We start from the raw sequence: 19,610 nt of genomic DNA, 5'->3' as shown, positions 1-19,610 counted from the left end.
TAAGCATATTAATAAGGCTCTAAAAAAGCAGTAATGGATTGTCATAGAAGCATATTTTTTAGACTAATAATGGTCTATATATAAGCAGTTACATTTATTTCATGTTTAGAACTGTGCAAATTTTTAATTTAATTTGACTAAAATTACCAAAAGAAGCATTGTAGCAAAGCATAAGAATAATTATGGTCGTAGGCCAGAAACACGCATGTAATTGAATTTAACAGAAAGGAAACAAATATTAGACTTTCGAAAAAGGGAAATACCTTTTATGTTATCATACAGCGCAGATAAACGAAAAAAACGGGCTATCAAAAATAAAATTTACTAATTATTTCAACACATCATTTAAAACTTTATAGTATTAGATCACTTACACAATCCGTTTGTAAAATATAATTGCTATATGTGATCTTATATCCTAAATTTTGGTTTGTATAAAAAGACAGAAGGGAGATATGATAACTGTAATAATCACATTGAAACATTAAATGCAAATTTAAATATTCCCGCCAGATATAAGTTTCTGTAACGATCACATGACCAATTACCATCCTAGATGAAATACTAACAAGGTAAAAAACATATTTGTCTAATGTTTAAAAGAATGAGTATGCAAACAAAAGCAAGTAGACATTTAAAATTATTTATTTGTAAATATTGACCGATCTACATGTACGTTTTTACCTTTGAAAGAATCTACTTTCGTTTTTGTAATGTCAGCTAGGTGTGGTGTGTTATCATTATCTTGTTTGTACTTTCGTATTTGGTATACCATTTAAAAAGGACATAATATAGTCTTCGTTTATGTTGTTTTACATTTGGTTCTTTTGAAGATAACTGTATGATATGAATTTGGGCATTGTTGCATATCATACGATGACGCATATGTCATTTCATATCTTGTGAATTATTAATAACTTCAAATTTTTGTTTTTATTTTTACATTGACAATTTCTTTGTTTGTGTCTTATTTAAGTGACAATATTTATTTTTATTTGTCGTAAGAAAGATATATTCACCAGAAACGCTAATAGCTAGTAAGTGCAAATTTAAAGGTACATTAACAAGTACGAAAAATATGGTTCAAAATATATTTGAACAAAGAATTCATACAAAAATATGTTTTACACAAATTAACATTTTGTTTAATAAAATTTGTTACAAAAATGATTCAGTAAATGTCCCAGCTCAACTCTAAATACTTTGGAAAAGATCTATACAGATAATGACTATTTCAGGAATTTTCTAAAGATTGTTTTTAACAAAGGAGTTAACAGCCTGATAACAATGCAAATAGGGAAAACAAAACTATCATTACAAACAAGATTTTTTTTTTTTAATTTTCGAATCCCAGGGCAAAAAGTGTAACCGTTTCCTTTATCTACATATTTACAAATATTTTCAACAAAACGAAATAATTTGGGAACTTGTATAACTTTAAAAAAAAGTTATTTTGTGGTCCAGGAAAGGCCTCCTGAACAATAGCCTTAATTATATTTGATTTGATATTATCTTGCAGTTTTGTGATATGGCCTCATCTTCCCAAAGTTGTGGTGTGTGTGACCTCCGACATATCAACAAACCATCCATAATCTGGTGTATGGAATGTGATGAAGGGCTTTGTAAAGATTGTCAGGAACACCATAGTTTGTCCAAAGGGACCAGAAACCATAACACCATAAAAATAAAGGAATATAGAACATTACCAAATGAAATTCTAAAAATCACTCAATACTGTAGGACACACAATGACAAATTTATAATGTATTGCCGGAAACACGAACGTCCCTGCTGCAGAAAATGTATAGTTGAAACTCATAAAGAATGCCTGGATATCGATAATTTAGAAGACGTCATTCACAATGTAAAAACCTCAAATGCCTTCCACGATATTGAAGAAACATTGGTTGAAGTAGCAGAAAATTTAAAGAAAATCAGTCAACATCAGCAAAAGAATCTGTTGAGTTTGAAAGAAAAAAGAAAACAAATTCAAAAAGAAATTCAAAAGACCCGTTCAACAATCAACAACCATCTGGACAAAATACAAGAAGATTTGATAAAACAACTAAAATCTGTTGAAGAAACAGAGAACTCGAAAGTGTGTCAGTTGTTGTCATCACTTGAACAGAGAGAAAAAGAAATTACCGAATACCAGCAGAACATTGCAAGCATTAAACAACACGCATCGGACCTTCAGATTTTTCTTTCACTTAAGCAAATCGAAGAAGACATTAATATGAATGATAAATTCCTGCAATCCGCAGTGGAAGGTGATGAATTGCAGCAATGTCATCTAGAATATAGAACTAACATTGATATTCAGAATATCATGTCCAATATCAAAAGTTTTGGAGAAGTACAGATTCAAACTAAACCATGCAGCATAGTTCTTAGCAGGAAGAAGACCACACAAGCACAGATAATGGTACCAAACTTTCAATCGACATCCATTGAGAGTATTAAACTGAAGATGAACAAGACAGTAGAAACTCAAGGTATGCGCATCTTTGGATGCTGCCTGATACAAGATGGTAGAATGGCTTTTACTTATTACTTTTATAGGGCAGTTAGAATATTCAGTGATACAGGATTAAAACAATTTGAGGTGAAGATGCCGTGTTACGGACGAGATATACTGTATGTAAGTAAGGAAAATAATTTAGCCGTATTATCTGGTGGTACAATTGAGCAGTTTATTGTCATTATAAACGTGGAAAGGAAACAAATCACGAAAACAATTTCAGTCAATTCGTATATTCATGGCATGGCACTGAGAGGAAATAGAATAATATATTCCTGTGTTGACGATATATACAACTCGTCTAAACATCAACCCAACAATGTTAGATCTGTAAATTTGCTTTCGCAAATTTTTGGATCTTCCCTCGCCGGGATTCGAACCCATGCTACTGTGATATCGTGACACCAAATCGCCTGCACTGCAGCCGTCCCGCTAGACCACACGACCACCTGGGCTCTGTGACTATATATATATATATATATATACTTATGAATATAATTATTTTCTGTGACTGTATCTTACATTAATTTGTAGGATCCTTTACTATAGATAATTTAGCTGATCTGTAACAATAACATCTTCATGCCTTATATATCATGTACTGTAGTACGCCGCTAGATTAAAACTGACGTGGAAAGGTAACACATGCCCACCGAAAGCTCTTTTTTTGCGAGCCCAGGTGGTCGTGTGGTCTAGCGGGACGGCTGCAGTGCAGGCGATTTGGTGTCACGATATCACAGTAGCATGGGTTTGAATCCCGGCGAGGGAAGAACCAAAAATTTGCGAAAGCAAATTTACAGATCTAACATTGTTGGGTTGATGTTTAGACGAGTTGTATATATATATATATATATAGATTGCCTAACAATGTAATTTTAACACACTATTTAATATGCAAATATAAGAATGTTTAAAATATTTACAAAATGATGAAAATAAACGCAATATTTCGCTAGACTAACTAGCTTTATCGAGCGTGCATCTATCCAGGTGAAATCAGATGTAGATGATAAGAAACTTTTGCAGCTCAATGTATATGTTGAACTTAGCTGCCTTGAAAATAAGAAAATTTTGCAGCTCAATGTCTATGTTGAATTTGGATTGAGCTGCCTTAAAAAAAAAATAGTGCAGCTCCATGTATATGTTGCTCTTGGATTTAGCTGCCTTAAAAATACATAATTGGAAGTTGAAATTAGCAACGTCCATTAGCCGATATTACGGGATAAAAAGGACGATGCTTTGTTTTTAAATTATTCTTTATCTTTCCTGTATCTTTTCTCGTCTTTTTCGTTAAGACCATCAGGTTCTAAAGTGTGGAGTTGGTGGATCCAAAAGTTTTCTCTTCTCCTTCTCGCCGTGGTGTCCCACTCGGTGTTGACTTCTATAATTTGGAAAGTGACATTTTCGAAAGGATGTTTCGTAGAACGAAGATGTCTTGTGAGAGGACAGTTTTTGTTGGTTTTGTACGATGAACGATGGTTATTAAGCCGAATATTAAATTTGTCCATTGTTTCTCCCACATACTGAATGCCACAAGTGTCACATGTTAATATATAAATTGAGTTCTCCGTTTTGCAGTTGGAATTTGAGTAGATGGTATAATTTTGTTTAGTAACGGAGCTGATGAAAGAACTGCTTGTATTGGCAGCTTTACAACACAAACAATTCCTTCGACCACATTGTTTGTAGCAACCGGGTGATGGAGTAGGCTGCTTTGCTAATACACAAGTCACTAATTTGTCACGGATGTTTTTAGGTCTTCTGAAGGCCATGACTGGTGGTGATGAAAATACTTTTTTTAGATTTAAAGCATTTTCTATAATTTTCCAATGCTTATGAACAATGGATGACACATTTTTAAAATCAGGATGGTAAGTGAGTACAAGGGGTGTTCTGTTAGCTGCTTTATTCTTATCTTTGTACTCTTTTGAAGTTCTTGGCGACTAGTTTTGTTTGCTCTTTCGAATGCGCTATCAATGATGTTGTTATTGTATCCTCGAACAACTAGATGTTTACGAAGTTGTCCAAGTCTTGCATCTTTCGTATTTTCATTAGAGCATATTCTCTTGATTCGTAATGCCTGGCTGAATGGGATACCACGGGAGCAGTGTTTAGGATTGCAACTTTTTGGAGGAAGGAATTGATGTTTGTCCGTGTGTTAAAATTACATTGTTAGGCAATCTATAATTTTATTTGTGTAATTGAATTAATCTCTATACTGATTAATCCACACTCCCATAGATTTGTATGTCATGTGCTGCTATTTATAGGCACTTATATATATAGCTGTTCAACTGCAGGATGGTGCAAGTCATGTGGTTACAGATGTTGCCTGACTTGTCAACAAATACTGAATACTCAAACATTCACTTGCTACTCAACTGGGTCTGTGTACACTATATATTGCAATGTAACTTGCAAAACCCAGAATGTTGTATACCTCCTTCAGTGTCGATGTGGCATGCAGTATGTTGGCGAGACAGAGCAGCCATTTAACAAACGCATGAATGGTCATCGAAGTGACTACACTTGCAAGCCCGACCTACCCGTAAGTCGTCATTTGAGATCACCTGGACACACACAAGCTGATCTCAAAAACCTTACCATCACGATCATAGACCACAACGAGTGTTGGTCGAAGGTCGACAGAGTCGCTCGGGAAAGATTTTGGATAAGAAAGTTACGGACAGTCTCCCCAGAGGGCATAAATGAAAAAACATAGAACGAGTCCCTCATTTTCTTGTGACCACCTGTTTCAAACAACGCCGGATTTAGTACTGGCTTTACAGTTCGAAATTATTTTTAAAATTACCGTTTAAATTACAGGTTTTCATTGATTCGGGATGATGTATAAGTACGTTGCCACGTTCAATTATTTAAGCTCGATATACAAAACTTATTTTTTCAATCACTATTAGACTGCTATTCGTTTGGAAGGCTTTAATATGTAGTTTCCTTTGTAATTGCCATACCGTTGTCTAATTTATACCATCCTGGATCGGTAAGGACATTTTTGATTATTTTGATTTTTTTGTTTGAGGACTGCCCTCAATGCAGTTATTACATCTCAACTGTCACATCCTTTGGAAATCTAAAAATGTGCCATTTCACATCGTAAATAACTATTTTTATTTTTGGCATATTTCTGTAGTCTTTGCGGTGTGTTTGGAAATTTTAAAATTGTTCCAGCGTTCGCTTAAATTGTATAAATCAAGATTTTGATAGAGTCTCAATTTGAATTGACACGATTCATTTGACATCGTGCTATTATTGAAGAAGGATATCTGTTATCCGAAATATCTACTATTTGTATATTTTATGGTTATTTTATGGTGATGTTGTACCCTTTTTGACTTGTTATATATTATATTTTGTAGTGTACAGAATCATATTACATGATCCATCGCCCTGTAAGATTGATCGTTGACTATTTATTCAGTCATTTTTATATTATTCTATGCATGTCCAGAGTGGGGTTCCGTAAATTTTGTGGACACTTTCTTTTAAAATGTGTTGTGATATAAAACCCAAATAATAATGAGAATTTAGAGAAATCTTTAGATATATTCTTTATTTTAACCTTATTTGGGCATGGGAAACATGGAAAGTATGTTTCTGCTAGCTAAATATTATGAACAGATAATCGACTTATTATAACTCTTAGAATGTTGTAAGGATATGTTGCTTCGATCATATGCATATTGTTAACGATCCTTTTATCTTGACAAATTTACTTTATATATTTGGTAAGAAAATGCAAACGGACAATTTTTCGTAGAATATGTTATACTGCTGGATGAGGGAGTCAGGAAGTTCAGGTAATTTATTTTTGACCCAAGTCAACTTTTTTTGAAATATGTTATACACTATCAAAAGACGAATCGTATCTTTGATTCCATGACATCAAGTTTGCTGACTTAGAAAATCTTTAGCCAAGTTTGGTTGCATTGAATTTAATAACTCCCCTTATGAGACCAAATGACGTTGATGTCAACACCAATTAGTTGACTAGTAAACAAAATCAATACCGCAGTGAAGCTATGAAAGGCCACAGAATCACAAAATGTTAAACAATTTACACAAGAAAAACCAACGGCAAAGTAAAAGGTTAAAAAAACGAAATCAGATGTCAGACAGCAACGCACAATTACACATTTTGTACCTTTTGCCTTTGGACTGACACATAAAGATTATTACAGGGTAAACATTTTCATTCAATCCTCCGCTTACAGAACCTATGAGTCAACTATTTTAAATTATTATTTGAAAGAAAGTTGACTTGTCAGATAACAAAATAAAGAAACAAAACACATGACAAGGGTCATGTTGTGATGTTTTTTCGTGAATACTTTTCAAATACATTTATTAAATGATATCAACGATATTTTTGATACAACACTTCAGACTGAACGGAACTTGTAAATGCTTTTTCACAGAATAAGATGTTTGATATGAATTATCGCACAATTCAATACATCGGCGGCAAAAGATAGAACATGGTGAAAACACTGTCTGCAATAACAAAGTTGATAAACTACCTCTCACCAGCGACATTAAAGTCATGATGAATTTCAAAATTCAGGACAAAGCAATTTGAAGTATACTAAACGTACTAATAAAATTGAGAAAGGAAATGGGGAATGTGTCAAAGCGACAACGACTCGACCATAGAGCAGACACCAGCCGAAAGCCACCAATGGGTCTTCAATGTAGCGAGAATTCCCGCAGCTGGCCCCTAAAAAATAAGTATACTAGTATGGTGATTATGGACGTCAAACTTAACTCCGAATTATACACAAGAAACTAAAATTAAAAATCATACAAGACTAGCAAAGGCCATGCAGAGGCTCCTTACTTGGGACAGGCGCAAAATTGCGGCGGTGTTAAACATGCTTATGAGTTCTCAACCCTCCCCCTATACCTCTAGCCAATGTAAAAAATTCAACGCAAAATAATACGCACATTAAAAATCAGTTCTAGAGAAGTGCGAGTCTGATGACAAAAGATGCAACAAACGAAAAAAAACTAAATGACAATAATACATGAATAACAATAGACTACTAGCCGTTAACTGACATGTCAGCTCAAGGCCTCAATTAGACTGATTGAAAGATTATGTCTTCATCATATGAATATCAGGTACAATCCTTCCCTTTAAGGGTGTAGTTATCATACGTTCATAAAATAAATGAGAACATAACCCGTGTCATGCCAACAACTGTTTTTTAATGTGTTTTGTGCCGATGCAAAGACCCTATAAGTTAATAAAATAAAGCCAAAATATGCAATCTTTAATTACCTGAGAACAGTATCGTAACTATATCCCTTCTTAATAAGTCTGTTTAAAGGTTTTGTAATCATTGAAGTGAATACTGACATTTTTGTGCTATGTAAAGAAAATTACAATTATAAGTTATATGGTTCGCTACTGACCCACTACGGATATATAGAGGGTTAACAAAATCCATAGGGGTGATGCCGGAGGCCGAATCCTTTATGAATTTTATTCACCCTCTGTGGATCCGTAGGGGGTCAGTAGTTAACCGTATAACGAATTTATTGAGCGCCGGACTTTTTCTGTTGCGTTCTTTAAAAAAATAAACAATGAAACACAACAAAATTATTTGATGACGTCACAATAAATGAGTCATGAACCTTCTTTGAAACTAACTAACCCCATACGGTTTTATAGGGGTCACCACGTGACGGCGTTTAACAAATCACAACGTGATAATTCATTTGTGGTTCGATAAAAAATGATTGGATGTGAAATACCTGAACGTATAAGATGTCTGCGTGTTGATTTATATTTACGAATTATTTCCATATACCGATGATGAAATTTAGTAATTTTTTTTACCAGTTTGTGATATCGAAAAGTCTGGTGTAATAATTTTTCAGTAATACATAGAGTTCACTCGCTAAGTTACATACATAATGTATTGCAATGTCCTTATAAAACTCACTTAACATAAACATGTTTTTTTGTTTGAAGAATGTAATTAAATACCTCCTTTTTCATGTTTTAAAACTTATATTGTGCAAAATTAGAGATAACGAAAATATTACATTCGATGTATTTTGTATCACATAATTAAACAATACTTAATTGTTGATTCATTGAAAACTTGTTTGAAAATACACGGTTATTTCACGATGATTTGATATTAAGAAGAAAACACATTGCCTCAGCAGTGAGGTATATAATATATAAACGATACTGTCTGAGAGCACGTTCATATACGTATATCTTTTTGTATTTTTGATTTTTTTTTGTGTTTCGTGCCAATTTGATGAGTCAGCCAGAGCTTTTTTAACTGATTTTTACAGTTGACGCATATTATTTTCTATACATCCCTATCACTGTTCAATATTAGCGCAAGCGTTTCATTCTTAAAACTTGTTCACGTTAAAACTTTTAAAACCCTATAAAATCACTTAAAGCTTACATTAAAATTTTGTGATAGGAACATGAAAAAAACGATTTCTATCAACCCTTTCTTTTATTTACCTCAGCATTTTCCGATTAGAGTTTTCCGATTTGAGTTTTCCTCGGAGTTCAGTATTTTTGTGATTTTACTTTTTACAAAATCAAAATAATTATTACCGATGTATAATATCACAGTTAGCTATCTTTAAATATAATTGTCATACTAAATTGCCTTATTGTTTTATGTACAATTGGGTACAAGCCCGTTTCGAACAGCACATTTAGTTCATTCATATAATAGTATAGAGACAAGAATTGCTGATCAATTAGATACTAGTAAGACTTGAAAATCCTTAAGACATTCTATTCCATACCAAAGAGAAAAAACAAACAAAACTATAACAGCAATTCTGTTGCTTAGAAAACCAGAATTTATACATGTTGCAATGTTGAAATGCATCCGTACCAAGCAACAGGTTGTCCTGTCGGGTTAAGTTGATGTAATTTTTCGACAGAAAGACAGGTGTGTTTTTAAGTTGACAGTGTTGTAGAATATACCTTGAGGTTTGATAGTTTTTAGATGCTCTTATCTTCCGAATAAAGGATATGTGGAGTGTTCCCATCTATGAAACAGCAACTCAACGACACACATACCCGTTTGGAAACAAATTGAACAGAAAATGATCAAACATCATTGTCTTCTTATATATCTTTCATATTTTCTATTTTTACTATTTTCTTATTCTTTTTCCAATGAAGTAAGATTGGTTGTATTTCAATCTCCAAGCGGACAAATATTTATTGTATCAATTCGGTTGTATAATATAGCTCTTTACTGCCTCACCCCACTTTACGGAGCTTTTAGTTTGGTTTGATATTCACGCCATCTTGAAATAATTCTTAACAACTATCAGTTCTTATTACCTGCCGTATAATGTGACTGATAATTGATTGGCCTAAATGAGATATACAAGTTAAAACATGCTGCATGCTGCATGCCGTTTTAAAACATAAGATTTGGATTGATTTCAGCATTAGAAAACGGTCTTCTTATTTCTGCGAACAAAATACTTTGCTTTGTCGCAAACTCATTTGACAGAGAACAAATATAGCAAAAAAGTCATTAGGTAACAAGAAGAAGACTAGTGTTCTTTGAAAATTAAATTTTCATGCGACTGTTTTTCAAATTAACAGATTGAACACCAAAAAGGTAATTTTACCATGACATGCATTGGTTTTTTTTTAAATTGGAATAACAAGTTCTTTTATTTTAAAGTTGGATTTTAATGTATGCTTATGAAATTCAAATCCTTGTCTAGAGTATCAAAATGTCTAAAAACATAAATAATGGTTTGATTTAAAATTATTTCTCAATTTAGTTATCGACCCACTTTTTACCCATGACAACACGATAACAATCTATACCTTGTACAATGATATCGGCAATGTGTTGTTTCTTCTTTCCTTCCATTTTGACTGTATCCATTGTTGCAGTTTCACTATTACTTCTTCTTACTCTCATTGTTAAATTAAATACTGATTGAAGTTGCCGGAAAATCCCGTTATCTGAACAAAGACCAAGTATAAAATAGACCCTGGTATTCGTTCTTCATCTATTAAAGTCAGACGATTGGGGAGGGATGTCGAAAACATTTCGCCTTCTTGTCAGTCGTGCTTAATGGGTTTATAAATGACAAAGGAAAACTTTCGGGTTGTCCTTTTGTTAAGTGAAAAAAAAACATTTCAAATTGCATAGCTATTTTTTTACTGATTTTTTTCAAATTATATGAAAGGTTGTTTTATTAATTAAACTGACGACCGGTACTGAATCAAGCTGCGCATGTCGACGTAAAGTCAAATTAATGAAGCCAGTTTTATATTACATTTGTACGTTTATATTAGTAATTATGATTAGGAAATCAAATATATCAAATAATTGATTTGACGTTATAGAAACATTTTGATTGTATATGCATTGTACTATCATGACTTTCATGCTCAAAATATATATAATGTTGCTGCATAAAGGTGGAGGTATGATCCTTTGTTATTTTGTTTTTATCAAAATGTGAAATTCAGCGGCAGTTATGGAGGGGAAAAAAATGTTTGCTTTAAACCATACCTCGTGAGTATTCAACCATTATAGTCATTTACGCTCCTCCCTTCTCGATGTACGTGATTCGTTCCTGAACATGGGAAGGATTGATGGCTTAAAATACTAGAATAAGGCACATGTTCAAATTTAATATTATGCTAATTGACCCCCCCCCCCCCCTTCCCCCATTACAGGCAGAAAAAGAAAGTTGAATTTGGTGTTTATTAAATACAATAATTTGATCACAATAATAAAAATGAGAATGCACACGGTTATAATGCTTTAATCCAACTAACAACATTATTTTTAGACAGTGTCGAAAATTCATCAACAATGAGGGCTCCAAGAAAAATTCAAGTAGGGAAGTTTTCTTCATCATTGACAAAATCAAAATCAACAGCTCAAACCTATCAAACTAAAGTGATTCTAGAATATAAAACTGAACCATTATTAATATTAACATGTTTTGTCAGAGGCTAGCATAGCTATATTATCATTATTTTAAACAGTAAATGGTAAATCACATTTATGCTACAAATTTGTTTGTGACAAACCAAATCCATGTTAAGAATTTTATTCATGACAAACATTTCTTGTAACAACTGACACTAAGAATTTACTTAGTTTCTAAAACATAAAATTAACATTTTTAAATCCTAAAAATCTAATCCCCAATTTGATGTGGAAAAACTTTTATGGTCAAGCAGATGACAAAAACAAATTATTTTCAATCCAGATTTTCTCCAATCCTTTTGACTCAAATAAAACATAACCCCCTCCTGGAGTTCAATTTTTGCTTCCAAATGTATACTAAATGCAGTCAATTAATATACAACGCTAATCTACAATTGGACTATCGCAAGGCTTGAATAAAATTGTATTCAATAAACTGTAGTGTCAGTTGAAATTTCCCGCCTTTTATCCCGTTCGACAATTATAACAACACCTCCCTACTGCATTTTTCTGTTTAACAAATTGTGTTCTCGGTCGTGATGATGCATACACTCACACCATATATTTCTATATCTATGAAATATTTGCCACTTGTTTTATACCAGACAACACTTCTTAATCAAACCTCGGGAAAAAACGATACATGAAATGTGTAAATATAAAAATGTGTATATATACAATACATCATTGAAATTTGAATTGTAAATATTTTGTTGTTGATATCCTTTACAATGGAAACTCTCTCAATTTCTAAAGTTGAACATTTAAGTACAACGTGGAGTTGGTTATCTACTGAATAAAGTCCTCCATATTTACCTATCTCTATTTCATAATTATAATTACTTAGTCTGATTTTTGTTAACTGATATTTTTTACTTATGCTCCCTATACTATGCGATAGACAGAAATATCCTCTTGAAAAGATTCTGTTCTGGTTTTATTTACAAATGACATATTTTTTATGTCATTGCTTAAAGAAAAAATACCTCAACTGATTATACGTGTTTTTAATCCAATTCAAAATAAAACTTTTAAAACCAGGCATTGCATTAAAAAAAAATCGATCAAATACTAATTAAATTATGACCTCATAGAATTATACCAGAAAAATCATCATTAATACCAGGACAATTTAAATGTCATTAAAGAGGGAGGTTTGGCATGCAACAAAACTAGGTTCAATTAAACTCTTTTGTTCTTAAAATGTCATGTACCAAGTCAGGAAAATGGCTATTGTTATACTATAGTTCGTTTCTGTGTGTGTTACATTTCAATGTTGTGGTTCTGTTGTGTCGTAGTTTTCCTCAGTTTCGGTTTGTAACCGGATTTACTTTTTCCGATTGATTTATGAATTTCGAACAGCAGTATACTACTGTTGTCTTTATCATTTATAATTATGTACACGCAAAACGCGCATTTGGTCTAAAACAAAGATTTACCATTGACAATCAGATACAAATAAAATTCTGACTTTTCATTCGATGATTAGATAGACAAAAAGCTACAAATTGAGTAGTTCATTCAAAAACCTGTATATTTCACATACCTGTGTGTACCATGGATACATTGTAATGGAAACAACAACAGGCCTTAACCTAATGTTAAAAATTATCACAAAAACGTTTGAACTACAGGCTTATATATTGTTTAGAAGAGAAGTCTGAAGTAAATGATTCAGATAAAAAGGAAGACACATTTGGTTGATATAGTATATAATAAAACTTCTTCAATTCTATAGATACGAAACAGTCAATGTTTGAGAGCGGATATACAAGGTATACTAAATCACACATACATACAGTAAACGTGTGTCGATGAATTAAGTATACTGAGTTAATTGAACTTTATATTTGTTATAACTGTTATAAATTATAAGTTTTTTCTCCTGCTATCAAACACCAAACATTTGATAATATTTCTCAAAAGCGTATTTTTCATTCACAATACATGTACGTTCTTCAGTAAATGCAGTTTAAATCGTACTTAAAAAGAAACAGAAGGAGGAGCGTAGTATACAAATGACGAAACTGTCAAAATGTTTGATACTAACGTACGTGTATTCGTCCTTTCTATCTATTGAAGTCGGTACGTTTTTATTGAATCAAACGTTCAGGTCGGTATGTTTTTATTGAATCAAACGTAATTTTTTGTCATATAACATTTATCTTTAAAAAGTGCAACGAAATGCATAAATTAAAATAAAGTATTTCCCGTTTCATGCATTAGTGTACTAATGTAACTTAGATGAGCAAGGTACTGCGCCGTATCATATAAGAAATAAGATGGCAGTTAACACTTTGAAAAAAGCATCTAATCTTTTAGTGCCTCATGCACCAGGTGTTCTAATGCGATATTCTGAAGAATAAAAAAAAACTTCTGTCGATTTCATTAGAACTTAAGCTACTATAGTATATACTTAAGGCGCATATTGATTTATTGTACATGCATATCATCTATTTTGTAAACCAAAAGCAATATCAAATGAATGCAACATTTTAATTATTATAAATCACTTGTCATTTTTGTCCTATGGTTTACACATCTATTGATAAAGCTTGAAATGAAACCAGTACATATTTGTACCAACTTCAATCGTAACACATTAATTAAGTTGTGTATGAACCTTGGTATAATATACTGAGTGCCAATGAAAACGCAACACTTTTGTTTTTCCAAAAAATCTTATATTTTTTTTTATTAATATTAGAACTTGGTATAGTAGGTTTAAAATGACTTTTAGGACAATTGACGACAACTTTACGGTTAAATGATTTTTTGGAACAAATGCGAAGTAAGGGTTATTTTGAACGGACATAAACCAAGTTCACCGCTTTTCAACAAACGCACCATTTTCACGATTTTGTCATTTAAAGCTTGGCTAATGCTATGAATTTTTCCGCCGTTATTGTAAGGAAACGGCAATAAACATCTGAGTAAATGCCAGGACTTTCTGACAACCACCGACATGCAGTTTTGGGCATGATCCAATAAACCGTTTCATTGCATACAATTACGAGAAGACTGAAGTTGTAGCCTCTACAATAACCCAAATCATCCACAAATTCAACCAAAATGGATCATATAATGATAACCGACATCCCGGGGTACAAAAAGCAAGAAACGCTCAGCCAGACCGATACATTTGGTCTTAAACATATTCGATATTGACCTGATGTGCGTACAAAGGTCAAGAAAGGTCAATGGCGGTCACGGTAGATCCTTTGGAGCAATTTAAGTAAAGCAACATTTGCCCAGAAATTGTTAAAGAGCACCAAAGTCTTTCCTTAGTGAGATCTAAACGGCCGTAAGCCGTAAAAATCGAATTATGTAGACCAAAAATCATTCATTGTGTACCAAAAACGTCAGTGGTGGTAACATAGACATTTGGCACTCATCTTGGGCCAAAGTCAAATGTTTCGCCCGTTTTTGGTCCGATCGAGCAAATTTTGCATCAGATTGGACATGGTTTAGACGATGAAAACCACCACCAATATCATACAGTCAGCTTGAGTTTGATATGCGGGACAAGTGGAACAAAACTCTTCCAGATCACATTAAACGTCCGGGATGATTAATTCCACGGCGCTGTCGAGATTGCGCTGCACAACGGGGTTGTAACATGTTTTGTTAGGACTGTGAGTTGATGATTCGACATTGGATGTTTCGTTTACCTATAGCGTCTGAAAGATGACAATGAAACATTTTTGTTTGATATCGATCTATTGTTAGAATTGGTAATTTTCAAGAACAACTTATTTTGAAAGATTATCATTTCTAATATAAATTTTATTTTTGAAAAACCAAGTGTTGCGTTTTCATTGGCACTCAGTAGATTATACTTCGGACTAATTTCCTTCGGCAGCAACAGTCTTGCTGAAATAAGACATACGTTTGGTTATGAGGGATTAACAAATGTATGCAGTGACGTGATCAGAATGTGTACGTATAATATGATGACGTTGATCAGAATGTGTATGTACATTAAGGACAAGGAAAAGAATGTAACATTGAAAGTAAAATAAACGTAAATAATTTTAGTAACTGATTCGTTACACTCAAAATCATTTTCATGAAGGTAAAAACGACGATAAACATAAATTTTTAATTTATAATATAAAATTTAACAGACCTATGAAAATTCAATTGCACGAGTTGCTTAATCTATTTATATCTATCTATGTTTATGTTTACATCGCTTATATTGTCATATAAGGTCAACGCAATAGTTAAATAGATGGCGTTGTGGCTAAAATTCACACGAAACGAAGCTACGTCTTATTGAGACCATGTCCTGTAAACTTTTGATAGTTTTGGAAAATGTTTTATTTTGATTGGATAAAATATGAGAATTTATTGCGCACCCTATTGAACCTTTCCATAGATTCACCTGATAGTTACCTGTCCATTTAAACTATTGGCAGTTCTATTGTCCCATCTAACAAATACAACAGGTATTGTTTTCTGTATAGTTTATTCGCTCAGACCTTTAAATTTCTTGTAAGAGAAATCTATCACTCATTGATTAATCTACCTGAGCAAAAAAATGGTCTGCTTAATTGATGGAAATAATATGTTGACTTTTAATATTAAAACTGTATATGAGTTTGAATGTATTATATTTTCAATCTGTTGAATGTAAACACTGATTCAAACATTAATAAAAGTTGATTTCTGAAAAAAAATCAACATGATTCCTATTTCCTAAAAAAAAAACTAAAAATGGTGATTTTTATATATTAAAAGTATTCTATAACTAAACAAAAACTAAAAGATGCAAATTTTCAAACGAACAATACTTTTTTTTTAAAACAATCTTTTTATGATTAAATTATTACCTTTTTTGAACAGATTGAAAAAAAATATTATAAATATTTAATAAACACGAAAACACAGGCAATTTTTTTTAATTTGAAACATGTAATTTCTATCAGTTTAGCAGATAAACTTTTTACTCTGGTAGATTAATCAATGAGTGATAGATTTCTCTTACAAGAAATTTAAAGGTCCCAGTGAATAAACTACACAGTGAACATTACCTGTTGTATTTGATAGATGGGACAATAGAACTGCCAAAAGTTTAAATGGACAGGTAACTATCAGGTGAATCTATGGAAAGGTTCAATAGGGTGCGCAATAAGTCAAATCGATGACCATGAATTTGGCAGCTAGTGTCCCTTTAAGACGACACAATATAATAAAGTTGCCGTTATGATAATAATACGTCCTGGATAAAGACGGAGCACCTTTTCGAATCATTTACATTTTGTTCATAGCGGGAAAAGGTTGACTTTTACCTTATATTTTCATTGGTATTATTTGAGTCTTATATCGAAAGAAAAGAAATATAGAATCTGCTGAGTTTTGGCCAATGACCTTCTTTGAGCTATTGAAGCCTTAACCTTAGAAGAAAAGAAAAATGGGTGTTATATGACAATTTATCATATATTTAGTACAAAATACAGCTATTTTGTATATCTAATAAAGGTTCTTTTTTTCAAGTCCGTATCACCTACCCTGTATTGCCAACCCCGTATCGCATGGCTAAACCCGTATCGCATACCCCGTATCGCATGATAAAACCCGTATCGCATACCTTTTTTTTTTTTTTTTTTTTTTTTAAACTAAAGTCAGTTTTTTCTGGGTTTTTTTGCTTAAGATTTTTTTTTCTAAAAATATGTCATTTTTTTTAATGACGTTATTGTTTGTATGTAACGTCACGAACATCAAGTTTTCATATTGTATGTGACGTCACGAACATCACGTTTTTACAACAAATTTTTTGGCACACTAAATGCAACTATAAAAAATACAAAACACTCAAATATATACAATAATAAACAAAATATTTTCAAAACTGTTACAACAGATTGTAAGGTAACCTAGGTGCTTCGTATAAATAATTGAGCAGTTATTTTAAAGCTTTGAAACAAGACAAATGCAGAACTGAAGGTAACCCAGTGGTATGGATCAGAAAACAGTTCATATAATATAAAACTCTTCTGTTGAAATATATGATAAAGCGTATAATACATGACACAATCCGTATCACATGCCGTATCACCCTCGACCAATATCACCCCTCGGGCCTAAAGGCCCTCGGGCTGATATTGATGTCTCGGGATGATACGACATATGATATGGATTTTGCCATGTATTATTCTCTATATATTTTATCCTGTATCGTAGAGAATTTTGACACAAATTCCTACACATGAACTATGTACATCCTTAAGTAACTTAGATGTATTGTTTTTTTTACGACGAAAACATTGATATTATTTGCCATTTCTGCTTAAATCTGTTTGCCTATCGGCAAATCCTAGAATACAAGTTCCACCAAACTTACAAGAGAAGACGTTGTACACCCAAATTTGATAATATGATACCCAAGTCTGTTATATGGTAGATATTGTCAAGTAGTCCGTTTCTATGTTTGTTGCAGTTTGTATGTGTAGCAGTTTAGTGTTTCTGTTGTTTCATGTTTTTCATATATAATTGATGCATTTCCCGCGGTTTTGGTTTGTGACCCGAATTTGATTTAGTTTTTATTATTTTTGAACAGCAGTATACTATTATTGCCTTTGTGTATTAAGATAGATTTCATGTAGGGAGTTCATATACCAAAACAGGCTACCAGCAGGTTGCATACGTCTTTACATTTTGGATCCTCAATGCTCTTTCCACTTTTTACTTGTTTGGCTTTATAAATATTTTGATTTGAGCGTCACTGATGAGTCTTATGTAGACAAAACGCGCGTCTGGCGTACTAAATTATAATCCTTGTATCTTTGATAACTTTCCAAGCAGATTACACATTTTTGTATAACAATTAGAAAGAACGTTTTTATATGGTAGATCATTCAAAAAGAATTGTTCCTGATTCAATTTTAATACGTTCTGCCTTTTAACTGCTTTGTACTCGTATGTTTGGAGTTGGTTCGTGGTTAAAAGAGGTGAAATTAAACTATAAGGGCTAACTTCAGAGCTAAAGCAATACCGTGTTTCTAATGTATTCCTTATTCGTTTATAATACGTGTGAAAATCTCTTTGTGTTTTGTTTAAAGAAGTACCGTTTAATACACGTATTATAAATGATTGTATGGTCGCTTGTATATTCTCAATTCATTTAAAGATTTTGGGTAGAAATCGGCAGTTCGACGCAAGAAATTCGATATTAAAATGGCAACATTTTCCTTTTTTCATGTCTGTCAAGTGTTTTTCTTTTTATAAACCAAACAAATGACATTTCATTTTTCCTTGTAACATATGGTATGGCCCATATCTTTTCTTTATTTGTATTTAATCTATTTTTTATTGACTTTATATCAATACAAATATTTATTTTTACTTATTTATTTCTGATGTCTGCTTTATGGTCGGGTTGTTGTCGATGTGACATATTCCCCATTTCCTTTCTCAAATTTATTGTTTCACCTAAAAGAACCCGTAGTTACAACCAACGACATGCAAGAAAAGAAAATGAAAATACTTTTTTTAAGTTTCAACGTATAACACACGTAGTATAAGCGAATTCGGAACGAATTTAAAAAAAAAACAAGACATCAATCTAGTTCCGAAACGTTGTACACGCGCTCATTGTGTTATTACACCTCTTCGAACAAAGAACCAACTCCACACATACGAATATAGAGCAGTTAAATGGTAGAACGTATCAAAATTTAATAAGGAACAAACTAGTATTGAATATAAAGTAACAGGACCGGTAGAGCATAAAGACAGGAACATATGCGTTTAAAGGATAATTGTACTTTTACAAATTAAGAACTTTTACCAGAGATAAGAAATAAAAAGGGGAAAGATATCAAAAATTGAATAAGTAACGAATAAGGAATAAGTAACGAGTATGTAACGAATAAGGAATAAGTAACGAGTATGTAAAGAATACGGAATAAGTAACGAGTATGTAACGAATATCGAATAAGTAACGAATATGTAATGAATAAGGAATAAGGAATACGTAATAAATAAGGAATGATGAATACGTAATGAATAAGGAATAAGGAATACGTAACAAATAAGGAATACGGAATAAGTAACCAACTTTAAAACAACCCTAGTTAACCAATGTTAAATGTAATATAAATATTGAA

The 19,610-nt window shown here is 32.4% G+C and overlaps 1 protein-coding gene across 1 annotated transcript; it reads left to right on the top strand.

Annotated features, from left to right (window-relative positions):
- The first annotated feature begins 537 nt into the window (after nt 1-537).
- Nucleotides 538-13,203, top strand: LOC134681551 (E3 ubiquitin-protein ligase TRIM45-like). The gene is made up of 3 exons (XM_063541196.1): nt 538-572; nt 1,520-2,820; nt 13,134-13,203. The coding sequence occupies exons 2-3, from the start codon at nt 1,529-1,531 to the stop codon at nt 13,201-13,203; spliced, it is 1,362 nt and encodes a 453-aa protein (XP_063397266.1). The 5' UTR covers nt 538-572; nt 1,520-1,528.
- Nucleotides 13,204-19,610: the final 6,407 nt, after the last annotated feature.

The sequence above is a fragment of the Mytilus trossulus genome, chromosome 8 (genome assembly GCF_036588685.1).
Source record: "Mytilus trossulus isolate FHL-02 chromosome 8, PNRI_Mtr1.1.1.hap1, whole genome shotgun sequence".
Lineage (NCBI taxonomy): Eukaryota > Metazoa > Mollusca > Bivalvia > Mytilida > Mytilidae > Mytilus > Mytilus trossulus.
The sequence above is the reverse complement of the archived record's forward strand: the minus strand, read 5'-3'. Positions and strand labels throughout refer to the sequence as shown.